General features: G+C 58.3%; 2 protein-coding genes across 3 annotated transcripts; both read left to right on the plus strand.

The window, feature by feature from the left end:
- Positions 1-197: 197 nt before the first annotated feature.
- On the plus strand, positions 198-6,653 carry SPIRE2 (spire type actin nucleation factor 2; the record flags this gene model as incomplete). Its single annotated transcript, XM_082770214.1, has 15 exons — positions 198-405; positions 2,940-2,977; positions 3,259-3,618; positions 3,807-3,887; positions 3,966-4,130; positions 4,228-4,314; positions 4,436-4,559; positions 4,671-4,840; positions 4,944-5,106; positions 5,359-5,492; positions 5,627-5,761; positions 5,837-5,904; positions 6,026-6,053; positions 6,233-6,348; positions 6,458-6,653. The coding sequence occupies 15 exons, from the start codon at positions 198-200 to the stop codon at positions 6,651-6,653; spliced, it is 2,073 nt and encodes a 690-aa protein (XP_082626340.1).
- Positions 6,654-7,786: 1,133 nt separating this feature from the next.
- On the plus strand, positions 7,787-25,435 carry TCF25 (TCF25 ribosome quality control complex subunit). 2 transcript variants are annotated; one of them, XM_082769694.1, is made up of 18 exons: positions 7,787-7,962; positions 8,814-8,996; positions 10,771-10,845; positions 12,754-12,878; positions 14,406-14,471; positions 15,547-15,629; positions 15,720-15,850; positions 17,644-17,743; positions 18,899-18,992; positions 20,047-20,139; positions 20,785-20,890; positions 21,306-21,465; positions 22,510-22,597; positions 23,160-23,318; positions 23,776-23,866; positions 24,194-24,273; positions 24,886-24,958; positions 25,190-25,435. In XM_082769694.1, the coding sequence occupies exons 1-18, from the start codon at positions 7,804-7,806 to the stop codon at positions 25,349-25,351; spliced, it is 2,028 nt and encodes a 675-aa protein (XP_082625820.1). In that variant the 5' UTR covers positions 7,787-7,803; the 3' UTR covers positions 25,352-25,435. The 2 variants fall into 2 exon arrangements, with proteins under 2 accessions (XP_082625820.1, XP_082625821.1); XM_082769695.1 differs by having other exon boundaries at positions 8,814-8,981.
- Positions 25,436-25,477: the final 42 nt, after the last annotated feature.

Consider the following 25,477-nt stretch of genomic DNA (forward strand, 5'->3'; position numbering starts at 1 on the left):
GCAGCACCGCGCGCCCCGGGCGGTGGCGACGAGGGAGGAGCCGGCAACGGGGGCGGCGCAGCTCCGAGCCGAGCGGGGCCGAGCCGAGCCGCTCCCCCCCCCCCACCCCCCAAACACCTCCGCCCCTCCCGCCCCGCCCGTGCGGCGGAGGTCGGCGGCGGCGGCGGCGGCGGCGGCGGGGGCGCGGGGATGGGGCGATGGCGCGGGCCGGTGGCGGGGCCCCGCGGGAGCTGTCCCTGGAGGAGGTGCTGAAGTGCTACGAGCAGCCGCTGAACGAGGAGCAGGCGTGGGCGCTCTGCTTCCAGGGCTGCCGCGCCGCCGCCGCCGCCCCCGCCGCGCCCCCCCGCACCGCAGACATCCGCCTCCGAGCCGACGGGACCGTGGGGCTCCCGGCACCGCCGCCCGGTGAGAAGGGAACGAGGGGAGGGAGCCCCGGGACCGGTAGGGGGTGCTGCGGGGAAGGGGGGGGGAGGACCGAGCCCCGTTGGAAGCTTGGGGGGGGGGGGAGGAACGGGAGCGGGGAGAGGGAACCGGCAGCGGGAGGCAGGGAGGGGGTGGGGAGAGGGATGGGGAGAGGGATGGCACCGCTGCGGGACACGGTGGGCTCCGTGGGAGGCGGGGGGTTGGAGGGCACCCCGGGGGTTGGGGGCTGGCAACCGGTAAACCGGGACCAACAGGCCCCGGTGAGGCGGGGGGTGGAGAGGAGCGCGCACCCCAAGCCTCTGTCCCGGCACCGGGTCGGTTCCAGCATCGGCACCGCGGGTACCGGCACCGGCAGAGGGTCGGTGGCTCGGGGCTCCAGGCCCGGTGCGGCACCGGCACCGGCACCGGCAGCACCTTGCCCCGGGAGGAGGCTGCTGGGGCACGGGGCGTGCGTGGCACAGCGGGTAGGGACACTGGGGTGCGGGGTGCCCACGGTGCAGGGCCCGGGACACGGAGCCCTTCAGGGCAGGCAGGACACACGGCAGGGACAGGCGTGGGGACAAACCTGCAGGCACACGGGCACTCAGCGCACACGCAGCACACCCACGGGATGGGATGCACGCTCAGACCCCACTCTCCCTCCATCCTGGGCACCCGGAAGGGGCATTTTGGGGCAGCACCGTTCCTGACCTTTGGACTCATGGCCGTGCCCTCCCTGCGGGCGGTTGGCGCTGCTGGGCAGGGCCGGCTGTGTTTATGGTCTGTAATTAGGCACTGCCGGGTGCCAGCAGCACTGCGAGGCGGCTCGGCGCGGGGCTGAGCACCGTGTGCCTAATGACAGAGCTGGGGCAGGGCTGAGCCCCCGCCTCGCCCTGCGTGGGGACAGCGTGGGGACAGCCCTGCACCCAGCCCCGGACCAGCGGCTGCGTGCCCCAAGATGGATTTTGGTGCTCAGCGTTTGTGGGGTCTCCCAGGAGCCTCGCAGCCCCACAGGGACACTTCATTGTCACCCCGTGCCCTTGTTCACGGACGGCTGAGGCTGCGGCACCGCTGTGCGTCCCCGCTGCTGGCAGCGGGCAGGGATGCTGCGGTGTCGCTGCGTGTCCTTGCTGCCGGCAGCTGGGCAGGGAAAATCCCAGGGGAACAGGGAATGAAGGGGGATGGAGCCGGGCCCTTCACTGCTGCAGGGTGCTTGAGGGGCTGTGGGTGAGTCCCAGCACCACCGCAGGTAGGGCACGGGCACCGGCACGTGGCTTGGCAGCTGCTCCCGGTTGTGGGGCCAGAATGGGCCGGGTGAGCTGGCAGCAGCCGCCTGAGCAGCTCCAGGTCCTCATCCCACAGGATGCCCGGCCCCAACCCCGACAGCCTGAGGGAGCAGCCGGCACGTGAGCGCTGCACAAACACCACCCAAGCGGCCCCGTTTGCCATGGCAGCAGCAGGCGCTGCCGTTCCAGGTGTGGCCGTCCCGCCACAGCCGCGGGCGCTTCATCCCTGATTTACATCCTGGAAAAGATTTTCTGTTTCCTCCCCGTGGCCGGCTTGGCCGGCTCCTCCGCCACCATGCGGGATGTGATGCCGTCCCCTGCAGGGCCGCCGGCGGGGCTTGGGGACGGACACAGAATCCCACGGTGTTTGATGTGGTCCAGATGGGGCACGGGGTCCCGTGGGATGTTCTCCCATCCCAGCTGACCTCACCCTGCCCTATGAGTGCTGGGCCGGGCATCTGGCCACGGCCGGCACGTGGCCTGAGCCACCTCTCCCCTGGGCTGCTGCATTGATCAGCTAAATGGAGAGGTAACGGACACGGGGGTGGCCTGCGCTCTCCTGGGCCTGGGAAGTGGCTCTGCTCCGCAGCTGCTGCTGGGGAAATCCGAGCCAGGGGCATCTGGGCACTTCCTTCCCTTGGGGTCGGTGCAAAAGCCACTGCTGCTGCGCGTCCTGTGGCCACCGTGCTCCCCCGGGGGGTCTGAACTGCCTGTGAGGTTATGGCATGGACCTGTGCGTGTGTGTGAGTGTGCACGGGGCTCGTGTATGCGTGGTGCTGTGTGTGCACGGTGCCGTGTGTGTGCACAGCGCCCCAGCCGTGCCGCCTCTGCAGTGAAAGGAGCGCCGTTAGCGCCGTCAGCTGAGCACAGCCCGTCACCACAGCGCACCGCACGCAGGGCGCACTCTGTGGGTGCTCCGCCGGTCCCTCCGCACCCCGCTGGGGCCTGGGGCTGTGCAGGGGGTGCAGAGCACGCTGCTCCCCTGGCCCTAGTGCTAATGGGGTGATGATGCTACCCAACGTGCCACCCAAAATGCCACCTCTCCCTCCCGGCTCCAGCTGTTGGCAGGCAGGGCATCGGCTGGTGCTGGGGGTCAGGGCAGGGGGCTCAGCACCCTGAGGCTGCACCAGCCATGGGGTCAGCTTGGGATGGGGGTGGGGGTCCCAGCTCAGGCGCGGTGGGGAGCACAAAGTGATGTGGGGTGGCCCCAGCCTGGGAGCCCTGCAGTGACTGAACCTTTCTCTCCCCCAGAGCTGCCCCTGCTGCTGACACCCGCTGCTGAAGCACAGGTACGTGGGGGCCCGGGGTGCTCACCAGGCCCCGCATCTCCTCGCTGGCCCCAGCAGGGTGAGCTGGCCTTCTGCCACCTCTCCCCATCGGTGCCATGGCTCGGCCATGCCTTCCCTCTGCGCGTGCCCTCCCGCGGGCACCCGCTCCCCTCGCCCTGCAGTAATGGGGTCCTGGGTGCACCAGGGGGGTCAGAGCCAGCCCCAGCAGATGGGGTGTCATGCACAGAGGCTCGGGAGGTGCCAGGGATTGCGGTGGCACAGGCACTGCCATCTCCTTGCAGATGGTGCAGTCCTTGGGCTTCGCCATCTACCGGGCGCTGGACTGGGGGCTGGACGAGAACGAGGAGCGGGAGCTGAGCCCGCAGCTGGAGCAGCTCATCGACCTGATGACCAACAGCGACTCGGAGGACAGCGGCTGCGGCACGGCCGATGAGGGCTATGGGGGGCAGGAGGAGGAGGAGGAGGGCGGCGAGGGGCCACCGCGGGCCGTGCGCACCTTCGGGCAGGCCATGCGGTGCTGTGCCGCGCGCCTCGCCGACCCCACCGAAGCCCAGGCTCACTACCAGGCCGTGTGCCGGGCTCTCTTCGCTGAGACGGTGGAGCTCAAAGCTTTCCTGGCCAAGATCCGCGATGCCAAGGAGGTGAGCGCCGGCAGGGAACCCCCCCCAAAATGCTGGGGTGAGCGCGGTGCTTTGCTGCTGCCTGCCCGCAGAGCCGGGGAGGCGCCGGTGCTGCCGTGCACGGGGCTGTGCCAACCTGGGGGCTGCGTGCTGGGCACCCCTTGTGCTGGGTGCTGTGGCAAGGTGACGGTGTCCCCCTGCCGTGGCAGATGCTGCAGAAGCTGAACGAGGATGAGGAGGCAAAGGAGAGGCCGTCTGCAGAGCTGGGCAGCCTGCGCAACACAGACTGGGTACGGCGGTGTGGCAGGAGCTGCATTGAGGGCCGGGGCCGTGGTGGGGCTGGTGCTGACCCCCCCAACTCCCACCAGGCCCGGCTTTGGGTGCAGCTGATGCGGGAGCTGCGGCACGGCGTGAAGCTGAAGAAGGTGCAGGAGAAGCAGTTCAACCCGCTGCCCACCGAGTACCAGCTCACCCCCTTCGAGATGCTCATGCAGGACATCCGCGCGCGCAACTACAAGCTCCGCAAGGTCATGGTGAGCGCAGCGGGGACGTCCCCACAGCCTGCCAGGTGCTGTGCCGTGGGCCAGCCCGGGCGCTGACACCACCCACGGCCCCTCTGCCCTCTCCCAGGTGGATGGTGACATCCCGCCCCGGGTGAAGAAGGATGCCCACGAGCTCATCCTGGACTTCATCCGCTCCCGGCCCCCGCTCAAGCAGGTGGGTGCCAGCCCCGTGGTGCTGCAGTGCCCCCGTGGCCGGCAGCACCCAGGCTGGGCTCACCGTGAGCCCTGAGGGACCCCGTCCCCAAGCTGCAGCACCCCGGCTCTGCGTCCCCCAGGCGTCAGAGCGACGGCTGCGGCCCCTGCCCCAGAAGCAGAGGACGCTGCACGAGAAGATTTTGGAGGAGATCAAGCAGGAGAGGAAGCTCCGGCCCGTGGAGACGCAGTACCGGGGCCAGAAAGGTACCGGCAGCGCCTCCCCTGTGCTGCAGGCAATGCTCTGGAGCTGGGGCAGGTCCCCAGTGCCACGTCAGGTCCCCGCACAGAGGCACTGAGCTCTGGTCCCCTCTGCAGGCTACAGCTCCCTGCCCTGCATCCCCCACGCCTGCTCCAGCCACCTCACCTCCAGCTCCTGCATCGACCTCTCCGCACCGGAGGCCAGCACCGTGCCCCCGCGCCCGCGGCCCCGCGTCCTGCTCAAGGCGCCCACGCTGGCCGAGATGGAGGAGATGAACATCTCCGAGGCAAGAGAGGGCACGCGGTGGGGACGCTGTGGGGCGCATGCCAGGAGGGCAGAGGACGGGGACACGGGGTTCTCCGTGTGACGCAGTCCCTGTGGCCTTGCAGGAGGAGGACTCACCAGGCGCAGAGCCCGGCTTGGGGCTGCCCATGAAGCGGGACCGCTCCTTCTCGGAGCAGGACCTGGCCCAGTTCCAGAGCGAGCTCAGCAGCAGCCAGGCTGCACCCGAGGTGCTGGGGCCACTGGAGCCCGAGCCCCGACCCCGCTCAGGTACCTGCACCCTGTGGCCACCCCAGAAGCCCAGCCCTGCACTGGGGTCTCCATCCCGTGGTGCCATCAGGGCAGTCAGTGCCCCCAGCCCCGCAGCCCACCCCATACACCACGTGCCCTGTGGCACCCCTGTCCCCATGTCACCAAGCGTGGCTTTGCCGTGCCCTCCAGCAGGCGCCTGCTGAAGGAGTCTCCTGCAGCAGCGTGTCCTTAGTGTCCCTCCCATGTCCTCACTGTGTCCCACTCGTGCAGGCTCGGTCCCCGCCAGCTACCACCCGGTGCCGTACGGCTCTGCGCCGCCCCGTGCTGCCCTGGGCTCCGTGGAGGAGAAGCCAGAGGACGGCCCCAGCGCTGCCCCCAGCAGCAGCTCCAAGCACCTCTGGCTGGTGGGTGCCTGCAGTGGGGCTGGGGCTGCGAGCACAGCTCGGCACGGGGTGCACGCTGCGTGGGGACCCCCTGTGGCACACCACGCTGGGCGCCCTGTGCCCGTGCCGGGGTGACGGCCCCTCTGTGCCCGCAGGAGTTCAGCCACCCCGTGGAGAGCCTGGCCCTCACGGTGGAGGAGATGATCAACGTGCGCAGGGTGCTGGTCAAGGCCGAGATGGAGAAGTTCCAGCAGAGCAAGGAGCTCTACAACAGCCTGAAGAAGGGGAAGGTGGGAGCCGGGGCTGGAGGGGGCCGGGTTGTCCCCACGCTGCCCTCCTGGTGCTCACCCTGCCTGTGCCCGCAGGTCTGCTGCTGCTGCCGCACCAAGTTCCCCCTCTTCTCCTGGCCCTCAGCCTGCCTCTTCTGCAAGCGGTGAGCACCGTGCCATGCCGTGCCATGCCATGCCGTGCCGTGCCACATAACAGTGCTGGGAGGGTGGTGGGAGGGTGCTGCGGTGCTGGCCTTGCTCAGCAGCCTCTCTCCGTGTCCCCAGGTCCGTCTGCACCTCCTGCAGCCTGAAGGTAAGGGACCTGCCCAGCTCAGTGCCACCAGCCCCTGTCCCCGTCCCTGTCCTGTTGGTAGGGGTGACACCAGGACAGAGGCACCGGGCATGGCCGGCTGGGCTGAGCCCACCCAGCCGGGCCCTAGGGCAGAGGGGGCACCCATGGGTGCTGTCCCTGACGCCTGCACGCCCCGGCAGATGAAGATGCCTTCCAAGAAGCTGGCTCACATCCCCGTCTACGCACTGGGCTTCGAGAGCCTCCCGGGATCACTGCTGGCCAAAGCCCTGCCGCTGCGCAGGAGGGAAACCTTCCAGTGAGTCCCGAACCCCACGAGGGCCCCGCGCCCTCTGCTGCCTTCCTCCCATCCTCCTCCTCCTCCTCCTCCTCCTTTTGGGGGCTGACCACACGCTCTGCGCCCACAGCTCGCTGCAGGGCCCGGGCTGGCGCCGCGTGGAAGAGGAATTCCCCCACATCTACGCCCAGGGCTCGGTCCTGCGCGACGTCTGCAGCGACTGCAGCGGCTTCGTCACCGACGTCGTCTGCTCCAGCCGCCGCAGCGTGGCCGTCCTCAACGCCGCGCCGCGCCGCGCCGCCCGCTGCGAGTCCTGGTACAAGTGAGGGCCCGGCGCCGGCCCCGCCGGGATGTACATATATATATATATATAGGGACAGACACACGGACGGACACACAGCCTCTATATTTATATACCTGACGGACCACGGGGGCGTGGGGCCTGTGGCAGGCCGGCCCCACGTCCCCCAGCCCACGTCCCCTGGGGAGCCGCCCGTCCCCGCCGCTGAGGGGACGCTGGCACGGCCCTTTGGGGATGGGGACCCCCTCCCCGGGGCATCCTCAGCCCCCCCAGCCCCGCTGCAGTGCCAAGGCCTGGCGGGGCTGGGATGCCTTATGGCCCCGCAGCGCTCTGTACATAGCGGCCCCGATAATAAACCATCCCGGGCTGCCCCTCGGGGCCACAGCGGCGGCTCCTGTGCTGGGGGGGTCAGGGAAAGGGGAGTTGGGGGGATGTGGGGTGGTCCTGTGTCTTGTGGCCACAAGGCTGGATGTCCCACGGCCCTGCTCCACACCGCCATGGCCCCGTGGGTCCTGGGGCAACCCCAGCTGGGGGTGGCCGCACCCCTGTGATGCTCAGCACCCCCTGGGATGGGCTGCACACCCTGGGGGCACTGGGGGGAAATCCCACAGCCCCTTCCCACAGCCCAGTGCCCCGTCCCCAGACACCCCCTGTCCCCAGGCACCCCTATACCCAGACACCCCCATGTCCCCAGGCACCCCCTATGTCCCCCATGTCCCCAGACACCCCCATACCTATACCCAGACACCCCCTGTCCCCAGATACTTCTGTCACCAGACACCCCTTATCCCTAGACACCCCCATGCCCCCAGACACCCCCATGTCCCCAGATATCCCCCTGTCCCCAGACACCCCTATACCTATACCCAGACACCCCCATGTCCCCAGACACCCCCATCCCTATACCCAGACACCCCCATCCCCAGATATCCCCATCCCCAGACACCCCCATGTCCCCAGACACCCCCATGTGTGTGTCCCAGCCCCATGCCCCCCCCGTGTCCCCATTGCCCCCCCCCCCCGGGACATATTTCACACTGGGGCCGGGGGGGGTGCGCGAAACAAGTCCCGGGAGCGCGCACTGCGCCTGCGCGGGATCGGGGAGGGGGAGGGGGAGCCGCGCGCATGCGCACTGCGGGCGGCGCAGGCGCGGTGCGGGCCGGGCCGGGGGCTCCATGTCGCGGCGGGCCCTGCGGCGGCTGCGGGGCGAGCAGCGGGGCCAGCAGGAGCCGGGCCTGGGCGAGCTGGGCCCGGACGACGGCCCCGAGAGCGGGCAGCAGAGGCCGGAGGGGGTCGTGAGGGGACGGAGAGGCGTCAGCAACCGCTTCGAGCTGGTGAGGGGCTGAGGGGGGCCGGGGGGGACGTGGAGGGGCCTGGAGGGGCCTGGGGGGGCCTGTGGGGGTCTGGGGGGCGCTGACGGGGCTCGGGGGGGGAGAGGCCGGGGGTGGGCACTGGGGAGGGTGCTGGGGGGCTGAGGGGAAGGAGCTGGGGGCAATGGGAGGGGTGAGGGGGGGCCTAGAGGCCTGGGGTGGGAGTGGGGGGGCTCGAGGGGGGAGGTGGGGGGCTCAGGGGTGGGCTCGGGGCTGGGTGGAACCTGGGGGGTGGTGGGGATGTGGGTCTGGGGGCGCGGGGCAGGGCTGGGCTGTGCTGGGGCAGTCAGACAGCGGTGAGGGTTTTGGTGGGAGTGTTGCTGCCCCCGCCCTGCCAGCCCTGTGGTGTCCCGTTGCTGCTGATCTGATGGCACTGATGGCTCCCCGGGGTGACGGAGCTCGGTGTTTCCCTTCTGGGCACCTTGGCCAGCCCCAGCGCTTCCCTGAGGCTTGGTTGTGTGAGCATGCACAAGGCTGGCTTTGGAGGCGCTTCCAAGAGGCCAGATGGGCTGTGTGTGTTCTGCCTGTTGTGCTGTGTAGCAGGCACGTGGTCGTGGTCCTGTGCTCCCCTCTGGCTGGGCAGCAGGTGCTGGGCAGCCCCAGCTGGGTGCTGTGCTTTAAACAAGTTTCTGTGCCCGGTCTGTGTGCTGGAGAGGCAGCTGGGAAGCTGAGCCCTCTGTGCCTGCAGTGCTCTCTGTGCTTTGCAGGTGTGAGTAGAACGGATGCCTGTGCCATCCTGACCTTGTGGGTGTGGGAGAGGGCAGAGCACAGCCGTGTGCTGCCTGCTGCTGCAGCTCCTTCTTCTCTCTGCACAGATCACCAGTGAAGAACTGGAGGATGACCTCCCATCCAAAGAGGAGCGAGCGGATACCAGGCTCAAAGAGCATGACGTGGCAGAGAGGAACGATGAAGAGTCCGTACCTGAGGAGAGAAAAGGCGATGGGCAGAGGAACGGGGAAGAGGCAGAGCGGCCGGACCAAACGGTAACGCAGCTGCAGGTACCTCGTAGTGACAGTTGTTGCCCCACGAGGAGCAGAGAGGTGTTGCATGTTCCTGCCTCCGCTCGAGCTGAGCGGCTGTGTCAGTGATAGACAAACGTGCTTCTTGTGCGTGGGCTTTGTCAGAGGCTGAGAACACAGGTGTCGGGGCAGGTATGCACACGCAGGGCGTGAAACCAAATCGTAAGCAGGAACCAGTTAACGTCTGGTTAGAAGTGAATCTGTCTGCACTCACCGTGTTCACTAGCTGGTAACTTGCTGAGCTCCTGTGCCAGGTTTTTAGCAGGGGAGGTGAGGAGCCTGCGCCCTAGAGCTCCTTCAGAGGGCAAGAGCGAGGCGCCTGCCTGCCTGCAGCTCCCGCTTGTCCCAGTCCTCGTGTTGCTGCGGGGTGCATGGCATCTCTGCATGGGGCCTGGGGGATATTTCATGGCTTCAGAGGGCAGGCTCCTACGATATTTTCCTGAGGAAGACCTTGTGCTACGTTCCTGTGGGCGCTGAGGTTACATAGAGCACGCGGGAAGGAAAGCACCCCTAGGGTTCAGGATCAGAGGCTGCTTCTCTGCGCTCTTCGTTGCACAGTTACCATAATGTTGTACTGTGGATGGTGCTAGGCTGTTGGGTGAATGCTCAGTGAGCGTTTGTTTTGGGGCAAATAATGTAAACACTCCAAACATTGAGCTTCTTTCTTTCCTATAGTATTTTGTTGTCACTCTCTGTTAAGAGTTTCTCCTCCAGTCTGTATCAGCTGTTAAGCATCTCCTTGTATGACAGGTACAGAACTACATAAGGAAAGGGACATTTTAAGCAACAATTTGGCACTGCAACCCTAGTCCATATCTTACTGGAGGTGAGGGAAGGGAGTGTAAGAGGGAATTAACCCCTTGGTCTCATCCATTAGGACCCTGCTTGTGGTGCCTGTGTGCCCTCAGCCAGTCCGGTGGCTTGGGAGCACGCTGGATGTGCAGGGTGAGCTTTGCTCAGCCCATCCCCACGTGAGCAGCGGCTCCAGCGTGACCCTGACCCTGGGAATTTGCTGCGTAAACACCGGGAGCACACCTGGTGCTGCCTCCAGAGCTGGGTGGAAACGTGGGAGCCCTCGGCACGTGTGGAGCTGGACTGGGGCTGCCTGTGGCCCTGGCTCTGAGAGGGGCTGGGGAGTTGTGGAGCAGTTCTGTGGTGCTGATACTTGGGGGTGTTACCTGCGGAGAGCTGGCGGTCCTGGGAAAGTGCATCTTAGCTCTGCGTGCCTTGGGAAAGAGCCAGCACGGGTAGCAGTGTGTGCGTTGGGTTGGGGAATGCTGTGCGGCATCGTCAGCTTAGGCAGCTGCATCTTAATCGAGAGGAGCCTGCATCACGTGGTGCTTTCGGCAGCTGTTGGTTTCTGTGGTAATCAGAGTGGCTGGTGAAACCATCCTGCTTACTAGAAAGACAGGAATACACTTTTTTTATTTTCTAGGGAGTAAAGGAAGGCTGAAACATTTCTTCCAAACGTGGTGTATCTAAATTGTCTTGCCTGAGTTTGTAATCTCAGACGTTAAAATTAATATGAGATGAGATTTAACCCTTGCATTTGTAAACCTTTTGGTGCTTGCTTCTGTTTCCTGCTTGTGTTTCAATTTCTGCTTTCTGACAGACTTGGAAGGATGAATATTGGTTTCATCTGGGGAACCTTCCGATGTGCTGATCCCTGTTGGAAACGCTGTTCTCCCCCACGGAGCCTTCCTCCCTGCAGTCGTTGGGTATGCTCTGACGGCTGTTTCGTTTATCTTTGCAGCCCGTGTTAAGTAACAAGCCACGAAAGAAAAAAAAGAAAAGGAAAACGAAGAAAGCTTCAGCAGGAGAGGCTCTGGTATGTCTGCTTGTGCTCTGAGAGACGGTGCCTGTGCTGATTTCTGCCTTGGGGTTGACAAAGCGGTGACACTGGTAGTGGCAGGAAAGATCTTGAGGCAAAAATGCTCCATCTTGTGTTGTCCTCATTTAAAGTCATCAAAGGGCAACAACAGCTTTAGACTGCGGTCCTTGAAGCGGCCGGGACTAGCGCAGCTCTGCTGCAGACATCTAGAGCTGAAATCCTCACAGCAGCGTCTCCTTTCATCTCTGCTTTGAGGCTCTGCACAGGAGGAGGTACTGCAGGACCTGTGAGGATTTCTGCATTTTCATGATTATTTCCTTTGCCCTACTTAGGGAGCTCTGCAGAGCTGTAGGAAGCTCGTGCTGCCAGCACAGACTCGTGTTACCTTTGCCTGCTTCTCCGTGCACCTTGTCTGTAGCTCGCCGTGGCACAGCTAAATGCTGACAAGAGCACCCGCTAGTGCCAAGAGCGTTATCAGCAAACACGTGGCCAAGTGCCCTTCCAGAGGGAGGTGCTCCTGCCTTCTCAGGGATGAAGGGAACTAGGGGACAGTGATTCTCTCTGACTGGGTTGTCTACCCCTAAGTAAACGTGCTTCAAGAGGAGGGAGGACTTTATCCAGCATCTGTGTGTTGTGGATAAAGCTTGGAGAATCTTTATCTATATCCATCTGTTACACTTGGGTACTGTCACTGCCCGAGAGGCTGGGAAGACTAATGACTAATCCATATTTAACAGAAATGAAGTTCAAGTGAGGAACTATTTTTTTATTTTTTTTTGGCTAAAGCTTTTAAAGTCTTAACTCGAGGGAGATCCTTGGCTAAACACAGCAAGCCACAGCGTGCTGTGGTGCTGGTCAAGCTGTCGCGAGCAGTGCCTCCCAGGGAGGTGCAGGCTGGCTGCTGGCTCCCAGGAGTTCAGCTGGGGACGCGGGGGTGAGTCACTAAGGCAGAGAACCCCATCAGAGAGCCTGCTTCCTCCCCAGTCCGAGGATAACGAGCAAGAGGGTGACGTCTGCCAGCCCTAAGCTTTAGGGAGACTTAATTCCTAGATCAAACAGGCACTTTGATTTACCAGCTAGTGATAAAGCTATCTTTGTTTGATTGCTAAAACGCAGAGCATTATAAACTTTTCATGTGTCCTCTCCGCACAGCGTAGCTATATTTAGCTAAAAAGGCAACCTTGGGATGTTATTTGGGTGTCGTGAATGGGATCCCGCCTTCCTCCCACATGCATCAGGAGGAGGCATGAAATGGCCACTTAGAAATGCCCCACTTGCTATTTGTGGGAAAAACTGAGGGCAGTTGGGGTAAAAGTGTTATCCAGCAGCACACATCCAACAGTTGTGTATATTCTGGTGGTTAAAAGACTGGGAAGTGGCTGTGTGGTACATCAGAGCTGGGTTACAAGCGTGCACGTTTGCTATCGTCTCACAAGGATCACAGCAGTAAATCAGTGTTTTCACAGAAAGCAGGCAGCAAAGGCTGACTATTTAAGTCTTTACCATTAAAATCAGCACCCCAGCTTTTCATGATATTTTAGGAAGTTAGGGTGCAATAAATAAACCAGATAAAGCGCAGCAAATGCTTTGTAGCAGGGGGCAAACCAGAGACCAGGCCTGTAAATTGTGAGCTCTGTGCTGGAAGGGACGACTGTGGCTGGCTGGTTTGGGCTCAGAGCACAAGGCCAGCAGGAAGCCTGCCAGATATGCTTGTGCCAGATATATTCAGTATGAGACTACGTGTGCTCCCCAGGTGGGGTAGCAGCAGGGTGGATAGTGGGGCTGCACCAGTCACAGCGTGGAGTTTGGGGTGAGCCAGAGGGCCTGGAGGCAGCTGGGTGACCCCTGTGCCTGCGGGACGTGTCCTGTAATTATTGCCTTATCTCTGCGTGTGCCTGTCTTAAGGAAGACAATGACCTGGAAGACATCGACAGCTTACTGGAGAAGATTGAGGATACCAATGGGATACTGCAAGAGACCCAGAGTGGAGTAATTGCTGACAGCAGGCCTCTGCTCTACGTAGAGCACAGGTAGTGCTTGTTTTCCTTCCTGACTTTGGGTGGGACAGAGGTCCTCGTCCCCTGAGGAAGGGAGAAGGGAGCCTGTGTCATCTGGCCGTAACTCCAGGATCTTACTCAACAGGGGCTATGGTAATGGTTGCACACAGCTCAATTTCTGATCATAGCTCTTAAAGCTGCATTCAGTTTTTAGTAACTGGTATTCTCTACTGTCCCACGCGGTTTGAGTGGACGTCTGGGCCAGGCCGACCTCCAGAGGTGCCTTCCAGACTAAAATGTTTGGTGACTGTTGAAAAATCTCTGCAGAGCTGCTGAGAGCCACAACACTTAAAGTTTTGAAACCAGCCTAGCTTGGCCACTCGACTGGCTGCGTTCAGGTTGGGTGCTGCAAGCAGCCAGCTCCAGCAGAGCAAGTGCTGTGCTCCAAGGAGGGCTAAACAGTACCAGCAGCTAATTTCACCAGGAAAGCTAATTAGACTCATTTAACCTTTCCCCCATGTGACCATCAACAAAGTGGACTAAGTGCTGAGCGTGTCTGAGAGCTGGGGGATGAGTTGGCCTCACGCTAGACATCTGTAGCATCTAAGCCTGTGTCACACTGTGAAACTTGTCACAGATGGGCCAGCTGCTGTGTCCAGCGTGATTCAGAGCCCTGGGCTGGTGCAGATACTGGCAGTTCTTTGTGTTTCTGTAGGAGAAAAAGCATTTTAACCTGTAGGGTGGAACAATTTACCAGTCGGGTTTTGAAACGTGTAAACACTGCCTCAAACAGAGTGGGTGCTCTTCACTTGTTTAGCTTGTTCAGGGGCATTTCAGTAAAGGGAGAAATGTTTGTTTACCTACAGATGTGTTCAGGCTTCAGTGACTTCTCTGGTCAGGCGAGCGTTATTCAGACACCTTTGAGAGCTGGATAACCTCCAAGTGGCTGAGGGTTGGCAGTGCTGGGTCTCAGCCTTCCCACTCCCTCTTCAATTCTTGCTCACTGGATGGCAGAGAGAAATCCCTCCTAAATACGCCTCCCTTCTCTGGGCCAAACGTTAGATCAAGAAAACTGTAGGTGTTGTCGTGCTTTGATATAAAATGTTTATATTAAAAGAATGTATTTTAAGCCTTGCCAGCCTCCCTGCAGTGGTTGGGGTGCTTGCCCTGAATTGCAGACTGCCACTGCTAGATTCAGCAGAGGGCAGCTCCTGTTTTCCAGGCACAAATCTGCTGAGTGCGCTGAGGCAGTGCCTGGGAGTATCCAGGCGAGGGCCCAGGCTGCTCTGGAGAGGGCAGCAGCAGTATTCCCCAGCTCATGGTCCTTGGAGCTGAGCACAAAGGAAGCGTGCCTCTGATTGAAGAGCTGTTTGGATGCCTCCTGCTCTGGCCAGTGACCAGTCTTGCCCTGGTGTGTGTGTGTGTGAAAGTTCTGGGGTTTGAGCAGGGACAATTCATGGTACAGAATGTTTGGCCCTGCTGGAAAGGGCAGGAGTGCAAGACTTTGTTTAACCTTTTTTTTTTTTTTTTTTAATTTTTGTCTTGTTTCAACCTTCTCAGAAACTTGAATCCAGAGAATGAGTTGAAGAGATACTTTGGGGCTCGTGCTGTTCTTGGTGATCAGAGGTTAGTCCAAAATGTAATAGTAAATGCTTTCAAAGTCTGAGCTGGTGTGTCTGTCCTTCCCAGGGCCCTGCTTACTGAGCCTGTGCTGGGAACCCAGGGCACCCCAATGTGATCAGGGCATCTTATTTCTTCAGACTATACCTAGTACTTCCTTTTCCTTCTGTTGTTCTCCCCCTTTACTGCCAAACGCCCTTCTAAAAGTCCTTTTGCTCAAATTTTTAGGCTAGTGACTCTTAGATTTTTTTTTTTTTTCTCCAACATTCATGTTTGTTACTATTCCGAAGTGTCTGTCTTACAGACTGGACCCTGAATATTTTCCAGGTAGTCTCACATATTTGCTTACAGGGCTCAGGGAGCCAGCTGCTGCTTAGGTGTAAATCTCTGTGCACTTACCCACTGCACTGTGGTCAGCTATCCAGAAAATTCTTCCTTTCAGGAGCCGGTTGGAAAATGTGCACATAGAAGGGTATAAGCTCAGGGCAGTGACGGTGGAAGGGGAAACCTGAGAGAGTCTGGAAGAATTACACTCCTTCAAGGAGAGGTTAAAACAAAAGGTGGTGTTTAGTGCTTGAGGAAAAGAAACAATCTCCTTACTCAGGAGCTTCGTTAGAGTAGCTGTGACTTCTGAATTCCTCTTGCCCTGAACCAATACATTGGTTGCACTTAGGAGTACAGCATAAACTGAGTCAGTGCTTAAAGGCCCTGCTGGGAAGAGAGAGATGAGTCAGAGGGATACGAGGCTCTCTTAATTGGGCCTGGGAAGGTGTTTGAAGCAAACAGGCAGCTGAGAACTTGGCAGGAATGAAAACAGGGTAAGAAGCTATTGAAGTGGAAACGCTGGAGGCACTGGCTGGCCCAAAGAGGAATGGTTAAAGTGAGGAAGAGCCAGAGTGAAGGTATGTTGTGTCTCGAAGGCAAGCAGGTTAAAGCTCTGGGCAAAAGCTCTGTGGCAGGGCTGCAGCTGGGGAAGAAGTTGGATCTTTTTTCCCTGAATCATCCTTCTTCTGGCTGTTTTTAGCCCTCCTTATTCTGCTCGTGCAGGGAAGCTGTGACCTGCTGTGTTTTTCTTCCTCAGGCCAAGGCAAAGGCAGCGCCAGTATGTCCGCAGCACGTGGCTGACGGTTCCCAAAAACACCTGGCCACGTTACAGCAAAACAGGTGAGGCTTTCAGTGCTGCTTCCCAAAATACTTCACTGCTGTTGGCTGACAGAGCAGCAGCAGTACCCTGGTGTCCCACGTGCTCTCCAGGTATTGCCATGCAGCTGGTAGAGACCAGGAGGGGGGTGCAGTACTTCACATTCGAGCACCACCGTGAGTACCAGCAAGTGCAGTTCAAGTTCCTGGATGCCGTGGAGTCCATGGACCCCAACAACATTGTGGTATGTTGTGAAATTGGGTTGTTTGTGCTGTTTGTTCCTGCTTTCCTGCAACCCCCTTTTCTGGCCGGGGAGCAGGGCGATGTGCTCCAGTGCTCATCTTCTGCCAGTGCTGTCTGAGCGGGGTGAGGCAGCATTGCTTGCTGAGCTCTGCTTTTGCCTCATAAATGAGAAAGTGACCAGCTCGGTGACAAGGAAGTCCAGTCCCTGGTGACCAGCCTGGGTTGTGCTGCTTGGAGCATGCCAGGTGGCTGGCACAGGAGGCTGCAGGAGCTGGCCGTTGGCTGAAGGGGTAGGAATAAAGCTCCCTTGTCTCCTCTCTTCAGCTGGGAAAGGGAAAATATTGTATAAGCCCATTTTTAAACGGGACTCTAAACCAACAGTTGTTCTATTTATAAACCCTTGCATGGGTGAAAAAAGCGTGTTTTCCTGGTATTGCAGTAAAACAAGTCTTTGTGCTGAAGCTCTTCATGCATGTTCAAGCTCATTAAAGTCTATGGTAACGCTTGGAGTTCGTAATGATAAGCAACAGAAAAATTTCTCTGCACCCTACTGGACCACAACCGAGGTATTTTTGCTCTGAAAAGTGGCCATGTGAGGGCAGATACATGCCCTGGCGAAGTTTCTGAGAGGCCACTGTCTTTTGAAGACAAAGGCCCTTAAAGAGGCCAGCGTTTAGTTCCTTCTGCTTTCCCACCCTCTGCTCCTAGCCACTGCTCTCTGCAGCTCATCAGTTCTGCTAGATAACTAGACTGAGGGACTCACAGTAAAAGATGCAAAGTAGTTGCTGGTCAAGTTTTAGTGAATTAAGAGCATTTTTCCCTCTCATTATGACCCCAGATGTTCCATATCTTCCAAAATGAAGGACTAGAAAGGATCTTAAAGAAGCCAAGGAGAGGGAAAAATGTCAGGCAGAAGGCACTGGGCTGGGACAGCCTAGGGTGGGAAGGCTTTACCCTGTAGGTTAGGTGGGAATGTTGCCCGCCACCCTGCAGATGTACCACTTCTGCAGCCTTTGAAGCTGTACCATTTTTTTAATTCTGGGAGAAACTTGAGGAGATTTGAAGCAGCTTCAGTATTTTCATGTTGAAACTGAGATTTACTTAAAAAAGTAGTCCGTTTATAATTACCGAATGCCAAGTTCTTTGCGGTATGGTTCAACTTATATTTGTATTCAGAAGTCTGGAAATCTTTTTTTTTTTTTTTTTCCTGTCCATTCCAATTCAGGAGCTGGGTCCTGGGATTGTAGTAGGTGTTTGAAATTACCCTCGCAATGCCTAGAGGAAGCAAAAGCCTGATCAAATGTTCAGATTCTTTTTTAAAAGGGCTAGAGAAGGAAACAAAAATGTCACTGAGAGAACAAATTCCCAGTTAATTAAGGACTATTAATATAAGGTGGCATCTTTGACAATGAGGGACCCTGAACCCCTGTAGGATGGAAGTTTAGAGTATGCCAGGAGTCAACTCTTGCTGCCCTTCCCAGACATCTGCTTTTGAAGGTATGGCAAGATGGACCTTTTAAGTGTATGAATGTCCTTATGTTCTTTTAATCCCTGGTTTTGGCCTTTCACATGAGGTGCATCTCAGCCTTGCATTACAGTCTTAGCATTGTTTGTGATGGTGTGGGACAGGATTGCTTCACATTCAGACCCGGGGCAAGAACAGCCCCTTTCTCTTATGTGCTGTGTCAGGACATTTGCCTTCCTGCCACGCTTACAGAGCTTGCCTCGTAGGCAAAGTGCACAAGGAAGCAGTGATTCGTGCCATCGTGTAATCAAGCTCATGCTCTTCTGTAGCTGCTGCTTCAGATGAACCCGTACCACGTGGACTCCCTTCTGCAGCTCAGCGATGTCTGCCGGATGCAGGAGGATCAGGAGATGGCCCGTGACCTGATAGGTAGGTGCTGAGGTGGGGAGCGGGCGTGCTGAGCAGAGTTGGTGAGAGCTTGTGAAGGGTGCAGGTGGAAAACATCAGCCTGAACGCCCAGCAGGAGCTGTGGAGCAGCGTGGCCTCACGCTGCAGGGCAAGGCTTTGCCCAGGTGCTGGGAGGGAGAGGAAGGAAGAGGTGCTGCTGTGGCACCACTCTGCAGATGTGCACCCGTACCCAGTGCTGAGCAAGTCCCTGCTGAAAGTCGCAGCTGAGCAGTTGCTGTGAATTAGCAATCAAAGGCTTCTGGTTTGGCTTGGTTTTTATTTCAGCAAAGGAGCAGCAAACCAGAAGGGTTTGTTTGGCTCCATGTTTGTGACTTTGTGGCCGCGGGCGCTCGGCCTCGTGTTACCCTTTAGGCTTGCAGCTTTTGCTGGAGGCTTTTGAGCAGAGCTGGACGTGCTTGTCTGCAGCAAAGCACATTAACTTTCACCTTTAGAAAGAATGAAAGGATTATCTGGACACGATGGGTGTCACCTGTAGGAAGTCCCTTGCAGGAGGAGAGTCTGATTCAGCAGCTACCCCGTACTGCAGTGCAAGGGGATGCTGCAGGAAGCCCACCTCATCCACAGGGAGTGTGTGTGGCTCTCCAGGCCAGCTGGCTTTGCTGTGTCATGTCACGTCAGGCTCTTCTTCAAGGAGTGCAGGCTGGCATGATGGGCAGGAGGCATCCTGGGGGACAGCAGTCCCTCAGACTGCCGGGAGTCTGCGATGAGCTGTTTGGTAACAGGGACATGTGCTCCTCAGCATGGTAGGAGGGCCCAGAGGCTAAGTGAGGACAGGATCTTTGGCTCGCACACGTGAGGGCAGTTGTGGCAGAGGCAGCTGTACCAGCCTCAGTCCCAGGCTTCTTCCAGAAGAGTTGCGTTTTGCAACCACAGCTTGATGTAATGCCTGCAAACGGGAGCAGGGCTCGATTGCCTGGGTATCTGCTGGAACCACGTACTCAGAAGTAGCTTTGCACCTTTCCCGGGTGTGAATAAGCTTTTTTCACGGCCTGTGAGTGCCAGAGCTCTCACTTATCAGTGTTTTCTTGGCCAAACTGCCCCCTAATTTGTGAACACTGGGGAAGTCCCCTGTGTGGAGATGATGGTGTGCCCTGATGATGTCTGTGCTGTCTGCAGAGCGGGTGCTGTACAGCCTGGAGTGCGCCTTCCACCCCGTCTTCAGCCTCACCAGCGGGAGCTGCAGGCTGGACTACCGGCGGCCGGAGAACAGGTAGGTGGCTGCCTGCCTCCCACACACCAGCCCGAGGGTGCCTGCAGCATCCCCTGGCCTACTTTGGGCACAGAGACCCAGATTCACCACCTCTGCTGCACCAGCCAGTCCTGCAGGTGGTGATGGCTGGGGACCTGGAACGTCCCTTTCTGTCAGAGAAGCTTTGCTGCTCCACAATTAATGGCAACGGCCCTTAACGAGGTGAGAGCAGGCAGTGCTTGTGAGGGGGCACTGGGGTACCAGCAGCTCCTGTTCTGCCAGGTCGCCTGTACTGAAATAGGCTAAGTTTTTTTTTATTGCAAAGTGTCTTCTTTCCCAAGGGATTTGTTATTGGAGCATTACCTGTTTCTCCCTGTCACGTCCCTCTTGTGCAATTAGCATCCGTTAGCCCAAAGCAGCACTTATTTTTGTCATAAAAATCTTGATGGTGTGTTTAAGTCTGTGCTTGGTCACTGGTGTGCCGGCTGCTCGGCTGCTGCTCCCAGCACTTGCTCTCTTCGAGGCCTGGCTGCTTATGTAATATTGCCAGTGCTGCAGCTGCAGGGAAAGGTGACTTTATTCTGGGAATTTTCCAGTCAGCTGACCTAAGTAATCTCTCCCAAATTGCTCTACCTGGAGATTGCTCAGGTTTCCAGCGCCCACTCGCTGACAGACTTTGTGCTGTCCGTGACCTGAGTGCTGCGATCTGCATCTCACCCAATTTGGATGCTAGTCCCACCCCACACGTGTCACACGTGCTGTGTCACCGTCCTCGTGCAGTGCTGGGACAGTGGCAGAGGCACAGCTGTGCTAAGCCTGCAGGATGCAGACCTCAGGGATTTCCTTGTTGTTGTTGTCCTGAGTTGTTAGCCCTGGGCTGTGTGTGCACAAGGGGAGCAGAGGTGGAATAGACCGTGGGTTTGCTGTCCCTATCCTTGCACAAAGGTAGCAAGAGTAAAAATAATAAAAAACAAGACACAATGAAGATTTGGGCTGATTTGGAGTCCCCACTCTTGAATGAAATGTGCTGCTCTCCCGGTCTGGCTTCTAAAACCCATTTCTGCTCTCCACACAGGGCTTTCTTCCTGGCTCTCTTCAAACACCTGATGTTCCTGGAGAAGAGGGGCTGTCCCCGGACAGCTCTGGAGTTCTGCAAGCTGATTCTGAGGTAGGTGCCCCATGGAGGGCTGCACCCCCTCTCCTACATCTGGGAGTCGTGGTGCCCACAGGGAATATGCTTTGAGCAACACGTGTAACCCTCGTATGCCCAGGCTGGACAGAAAAAAACTGGAGGAGGTATGATATTGTTCCCAGCCTCAGTAAGGGCTTGTTGCACTCCTTAAGGATGCAGTCCCACAGGTTAGTTTGGGGCATGTGCTCTTATCTGTATCCTGCTTTGAAGAGAGAGGTGATTGTTTAGGAGGAGGCTTAATCAGCTGGAACCTGATTGTCCTTTGCATTTGGCTACCTAGCTGTGGGCCTGGCTGATAATTACAGCAGAGCCTGGAGTCTCTGTGGAGCAGATGCACAACAGTGGCTTCAACCTGCTGGGTTTGTGTGGCCATTGATCTTCCTCCCGTGTGGCCTCGTGGCAGGCCTGTCACCCCTCCGCAGGGAGTGGAATGGGTGAGGTGTTGCACCCCCTCCCAGCTGAGTGGGGCTATTTGTGTCCCCATTATCTCCGCTTGCTGAGTCACATCATGACTCTGAGTGCTAGTGGGAAAGTCTTGTTTGACTGAGAAATTGGGGCAGGCACTTCAGCTTTTGTGACGCTTATTTTGGTTCCTCTTGTTGTGCTCGCTTCCCTCTGAAGCCTTGATCCAGAGAACGACCCGCTGTGCGTGCTGCTGATGATTGATTTTCTGTCCCTGCGAGCTAGAGAGTACACCTTCCTGACACGCATGTTCGAGGAGTGGGAGGTGAGTTGCCAGCACGCCTCACCGGTGAGGGATGAGGCAGAGCTCAGGGACACCTTGCTCCTGGGACTCTCCCCACCCAGCTGGGCTGGAGGGAGGCAGCTGTGCCACAGGGCGTGGGGCTTCTGTAACTGGCTCAGCCCTTTGGGTCCATCTCACGGACAGGCTGGCATCTGGAGATTGTCAGAACAACCCCTGGAGGCTGAGGTGTTCAGTGTTAGGTCCTGTTGTAATCCTGGTACCCTACAAACAATTCTACAAACTCAAAGTTGCTTACTCAGTTGTAGGGGCACCAAGCCAGCAGCTGGAAAGTAACAGAACCTACCAAGCACTAAACCCCTCCCTGTGTGCAGCCCAGCCACGCTGAGATCACTGCATAGCATCACTTCTCGATAAATCTCTCTCTCTGATCCTGCAGAGTCACCGGAATTTGTCCCAGCTCCCCAATTTTGCTTTCTCAGTGCCGTTGGCCTATTTCTTCCTGAGCCAGCAGGAGGAGCACTCGGAGATGGAGTCAAGCCAAACCCGGGAGAGAGCTGCCCGGCTCCTCCAGCTTGCGCTGATCATGTTCCCAAGCGGTAAGTCTGTCCCCACCGGTAAGTCCGTCCCCGCAGGCTTTGTCGCTCTCCTCATCTGTGAGAGCAAACGCTGGATTCCAAGTAGTCAAATGCAGAAGCAGCAGTTTGCCTACGGGCTGCGAATGGCCTTGGCCTCTGTCCATGTGGGACAGGAGCCCTGACTCAGAGGGGTGACACAGGTTGGCTGCTGGAGCCCAGGCAGAACCCACCGCCGGGGCTCAGCCTGCCCTGCACCATGGCAGGGAGAGAGCGACGGAGCCAGGGTGGGTACAGACAGCCATGAGTGCTCCACGTGTTGGGAGGAGATCAGCAACTGTGCTCTGTGCTGCTCGTCCTCCTCTTGGAGCAGCTGATGGCCCCTCACTGAAGGGAGTCACAGGCATGCAGGCTGGGGGAGGGTGAGAACGGAGTTCTTGGAGCAGGAACATGTTTTACCCTGGGGTTGCCAAGAACAGACAAGTAGTCTCTCTTAGCTTTCTCTCCGAGGCACTGCTCTGCTTTAGATGTCCTTTCCATGGGTGCCCATCACTCTTGCTTTTATCCATTTGGTGCTCGTGTTCCTGAAAGGAGATACACAGCCCCTCCAGGCCCAGAGGGGACACAGAATGCCAAGGAGGGTGTGTCTTTTAAAGCCAGGAATAACCAGCTTTCGAACAGAGGTTTAGTTTGTGTTGGTTGAAACCTTATTTTTTGCTGCTTGTCACGGTGACTGAAATAAAACCTTTGTTCAAGTTCAAAGGCCAACAGCATTAAGTGCATGAAATTGCACCTTATATTACTGAGGGGGAAAAATCGTTCTTTTTTGTTTACTGTGGATCTGTTTCCATCATCCATCCTGAGATCAAAACACTGCATAACCTCCAGCTGTGAAGCTGACAGCATCCTTGCATCCTCCTTGCGTCGGTTCTTGTTCAGCGCCCCAGCCTGCAGGGGTGCTTGGCCCCAGGGGTGGGGCTGTCTCCCTGCAGCCCTGCTGGTGGTGACTGCCCGCTCCCAGGCGCTTATCAACAGTCTGAGAGCGAGCTGTGTGACTTTCTCCTGCAGTTCTTATGCCGCTGTTGGATCACTGCAGTGTGCAGCCCGATGCCAGGGTCGCCTCCCATTCCTTTTTTGGGCTGAATGCTCAGATAAGGTAAGACCTGGAGATGTTCTCAGCAAGAGAAAGGAATCGATTTTCCTGGTATTGGGGATTTTGCTTGCTCAGGCCGTTAATGGAGTTAAAACGCTGTAGAGGACAATATTTGCTTCTCATGCTGAGAGGCTGTTAGATGCATTGATAATGGATTCCCATAAAGGCTACCAGATCACTCTAATAGGCCTGCCTCACCTTAATGCGGATGGGTCAGAAGTTCACACTGCAGCTTGTCGGTACGTGTAGGCAGAGCGATGCTCTCAGGGCAGGCTGTCTCCTGCCAGTCTGGATTTCCCTGACACGTGGTCCTCCTGAACACGTGAATGGTCTCTCTCCCCCTCGGGTAAAGGCAGAGCAACTTTCATCTCATGGCTCTGCTTATCCCAAAAATAGGAGGAGGCGGAAAAACTGGTGAAGGTAGATGTAAACAGCAGAGCTGGGAGCCTGTGATCCCTCTCCGTGTTCTCACACTGAAGCACGGTGCAGAGATGAGCTCTTTCCAGACAGCACGGGGACCTGCAGGCAGGAGGAGAGTGCCCTGAATAACAACTGTGTCCTTTAGCCAGCCTCCCGCCTTGAACCAGCTGACGTCTCTCTACGTGGGAAGGACTCACTCCCTGTGGAAGGACCCAGCTGTCATGGCTTGGCTGGAGACAAACGTCCACGAGGTGTTACACCTGGTAGACATCAAAGACCCGCTGGTGGAGGAGTGTGAGCTCAAGTGAGTGCAGCAGGCAAAGGTGATGGGCTCTCATAAGGGATCTGGGTGCTGAAACACAGGGACAGGTCAGGCTGGGGGGCCCAGAAGATGAGAGAGCAGCTCTGTCCTGGGCAGCAGTGATGCTGGGGCTTGTTCAAAGGGCTTAGAAACATTTTCCATCTCGGAGAAGTGGGAGAGGGAGGCGTTAGTTCTTGTCCTAAACTGATGTTAGTTTGCTCTGCTGCCCTGCGGAGGTAAGAGGCTGGTGAGTGAGCTGTGCCTGAGCTGCTCTGCTCTTCCGTCTGGGATTAGCAGCTGCCAAGTGAGTTTGGCTTCACCTTTGGCCAGCTCAGTCTGACCCGGTGGGTCCCGGCAGAGCCAGGGATGAAGCTGACGTTGCACCTAGAGAAATGGAGATGAAATGCTGGCTGTGCTGAGCTGTGCTCTGTGCCATCAGCTGTTCCCGCTCCCGCTTTAGGAGGAAGATGAGATACCAGAGTGCCCCCAGGAATATCTACCGGCACGTCATCCTCTCGGAGATGAAGGAGGCCACGGCAGCTCTGCCTCTGGTGAGGGCCCTGTGGGGGTGCAGATGCCGCTGCTGTCTGCGGAGTGGTGGCACTTGTGTCCTTGCTACGCATGCAGATGCCAGGCATGTCTCAGACCACAGCCACCAGAAAGGAAACATCTGCATGACCTCGAAGCATCCTCCCTCTGCGTGCAGCTTCCTGGGTGTCCTCAGGATAAGGCACGCAGCGGCGTGTGCGGGCAGGCTGGGCTGTGGCTGCTGCTTTTCCCAAGACCGAGGCCTGCCCAGCAGGTCCAACCATCTCCGTGCCTCGGCGTTTGGCCCTGGTGGTGCGCAGCCTTCACCTCTCTCTTCTTCCTCTCTGCAGGAGGTGACATCGCAGCCTGTGATGGGGTTTGACCCTCTTCCTCCTCTGGACTCCATCATCTCCTACACCAGACCAGAAAGGTACTTCCCAGCCCCTGTGCAGGCACAGCTCGCCTCCTGCCAGCATCGACACCTGGCTGCCTCGGCCGGGGTGCACGTGGGTGCTCAGCACTGGCATCTCCTCCCTCCGAGGGAGAGAGCAGCCTGGCTTGGGTGCTCGCCAGCAGGCTCAGCAAACAGGCAGGGCTGGTCCTGCTGCCTCTGCGTGGGGCTGCTGGTGGCCATCGCAGGCAGCAGCTAGTCACAGCTGCGGAGGCAAAGCCTGTTGGAAAATAATGGCTGTTTCTTAACTGGGGTGGGTTGGGGTAAACACAGATACGATCGCAGCTGGCTGTGGTGTGCAGACTGCTCAGGTGAGGCTCATACATGTCTCACACGTCGGCCCAGGTCAGAGGACGCAGGGCAGTGCTTTTAATGGTTGTTTTGCCCAGGGGCTGGCCAGCTGCTGGCTGCCTGGGGTAAGAAGTGCTCATGAATTCCTCATTTTGGGAGAGCATGACTGGCTCAGGGAGGGGCCCTGTGTTATGTGGAAGCATGGTTGCTGCTCCTCTGCCCTGTCTCAGCCCGGGTCAGCACTGGCAGGTCAAGCACAAGCTACTCCCTTAACCGTGGTGTGCAACTTGTGTCTTTCAGAACGAATCACCCATCCAACGAAAGCACTTTATCTCTCTTCTTCCGATCACTGTTGCCAAATTTTAACTTGCAGGTACGTGCAGTCAGCTGCTGCAGGCGAATCAGAGCCCACTTTTGCTTTCAGTACACAAGTTTCTACTGCACAGTGTTTCTGCAAAGGGAGTGGCTCTTGGCATATGCAGTGTGTAAACGTCAGGTTGCAGAGCAGCCTGATGCTTTTTGGCAGGCGGCATTGTCTGTCCCTGCCTGCTGCAGCCAGGCAGCGAGCTCCCTGCCGGGGCCCTCCAGCTCTGCTCTCTTGCAGGGGGACATCAGGCACGATGGAGACGACGAGGCCGGAGCAGGGCAGGACCTCAACCAGGGGGTGAACAGGCTCATGGCAGCCATGCGGGACATGCTGGCGAACATCCAGTTCCAGGAACCCCCCCGGGACGACAATCCTGAAGGCGACGGGGACTGGGACTGAGCTGAGAGCACGCGTCTCCCACCCTGCCCCTGTGTTAATTGTACCCCAACCCTTTCCCACTCCAATAAAGTCATAGAAACCAGAGGTGCTGGCTGTCATTGTGGGGAAGGGGCTGCATCGAGGGGA

The sequence above is a fragment of the Aythya marila genome, assembly GCF_965140915.1.
Source record: "Aythya marila genome assembly, chromosome: 12".
Taxonomy (NCBI): Eukaryota; Metazoa; Chordata; class Aves; order Anseriformes; family Anatidae; genus Aythya; species Aythya marila.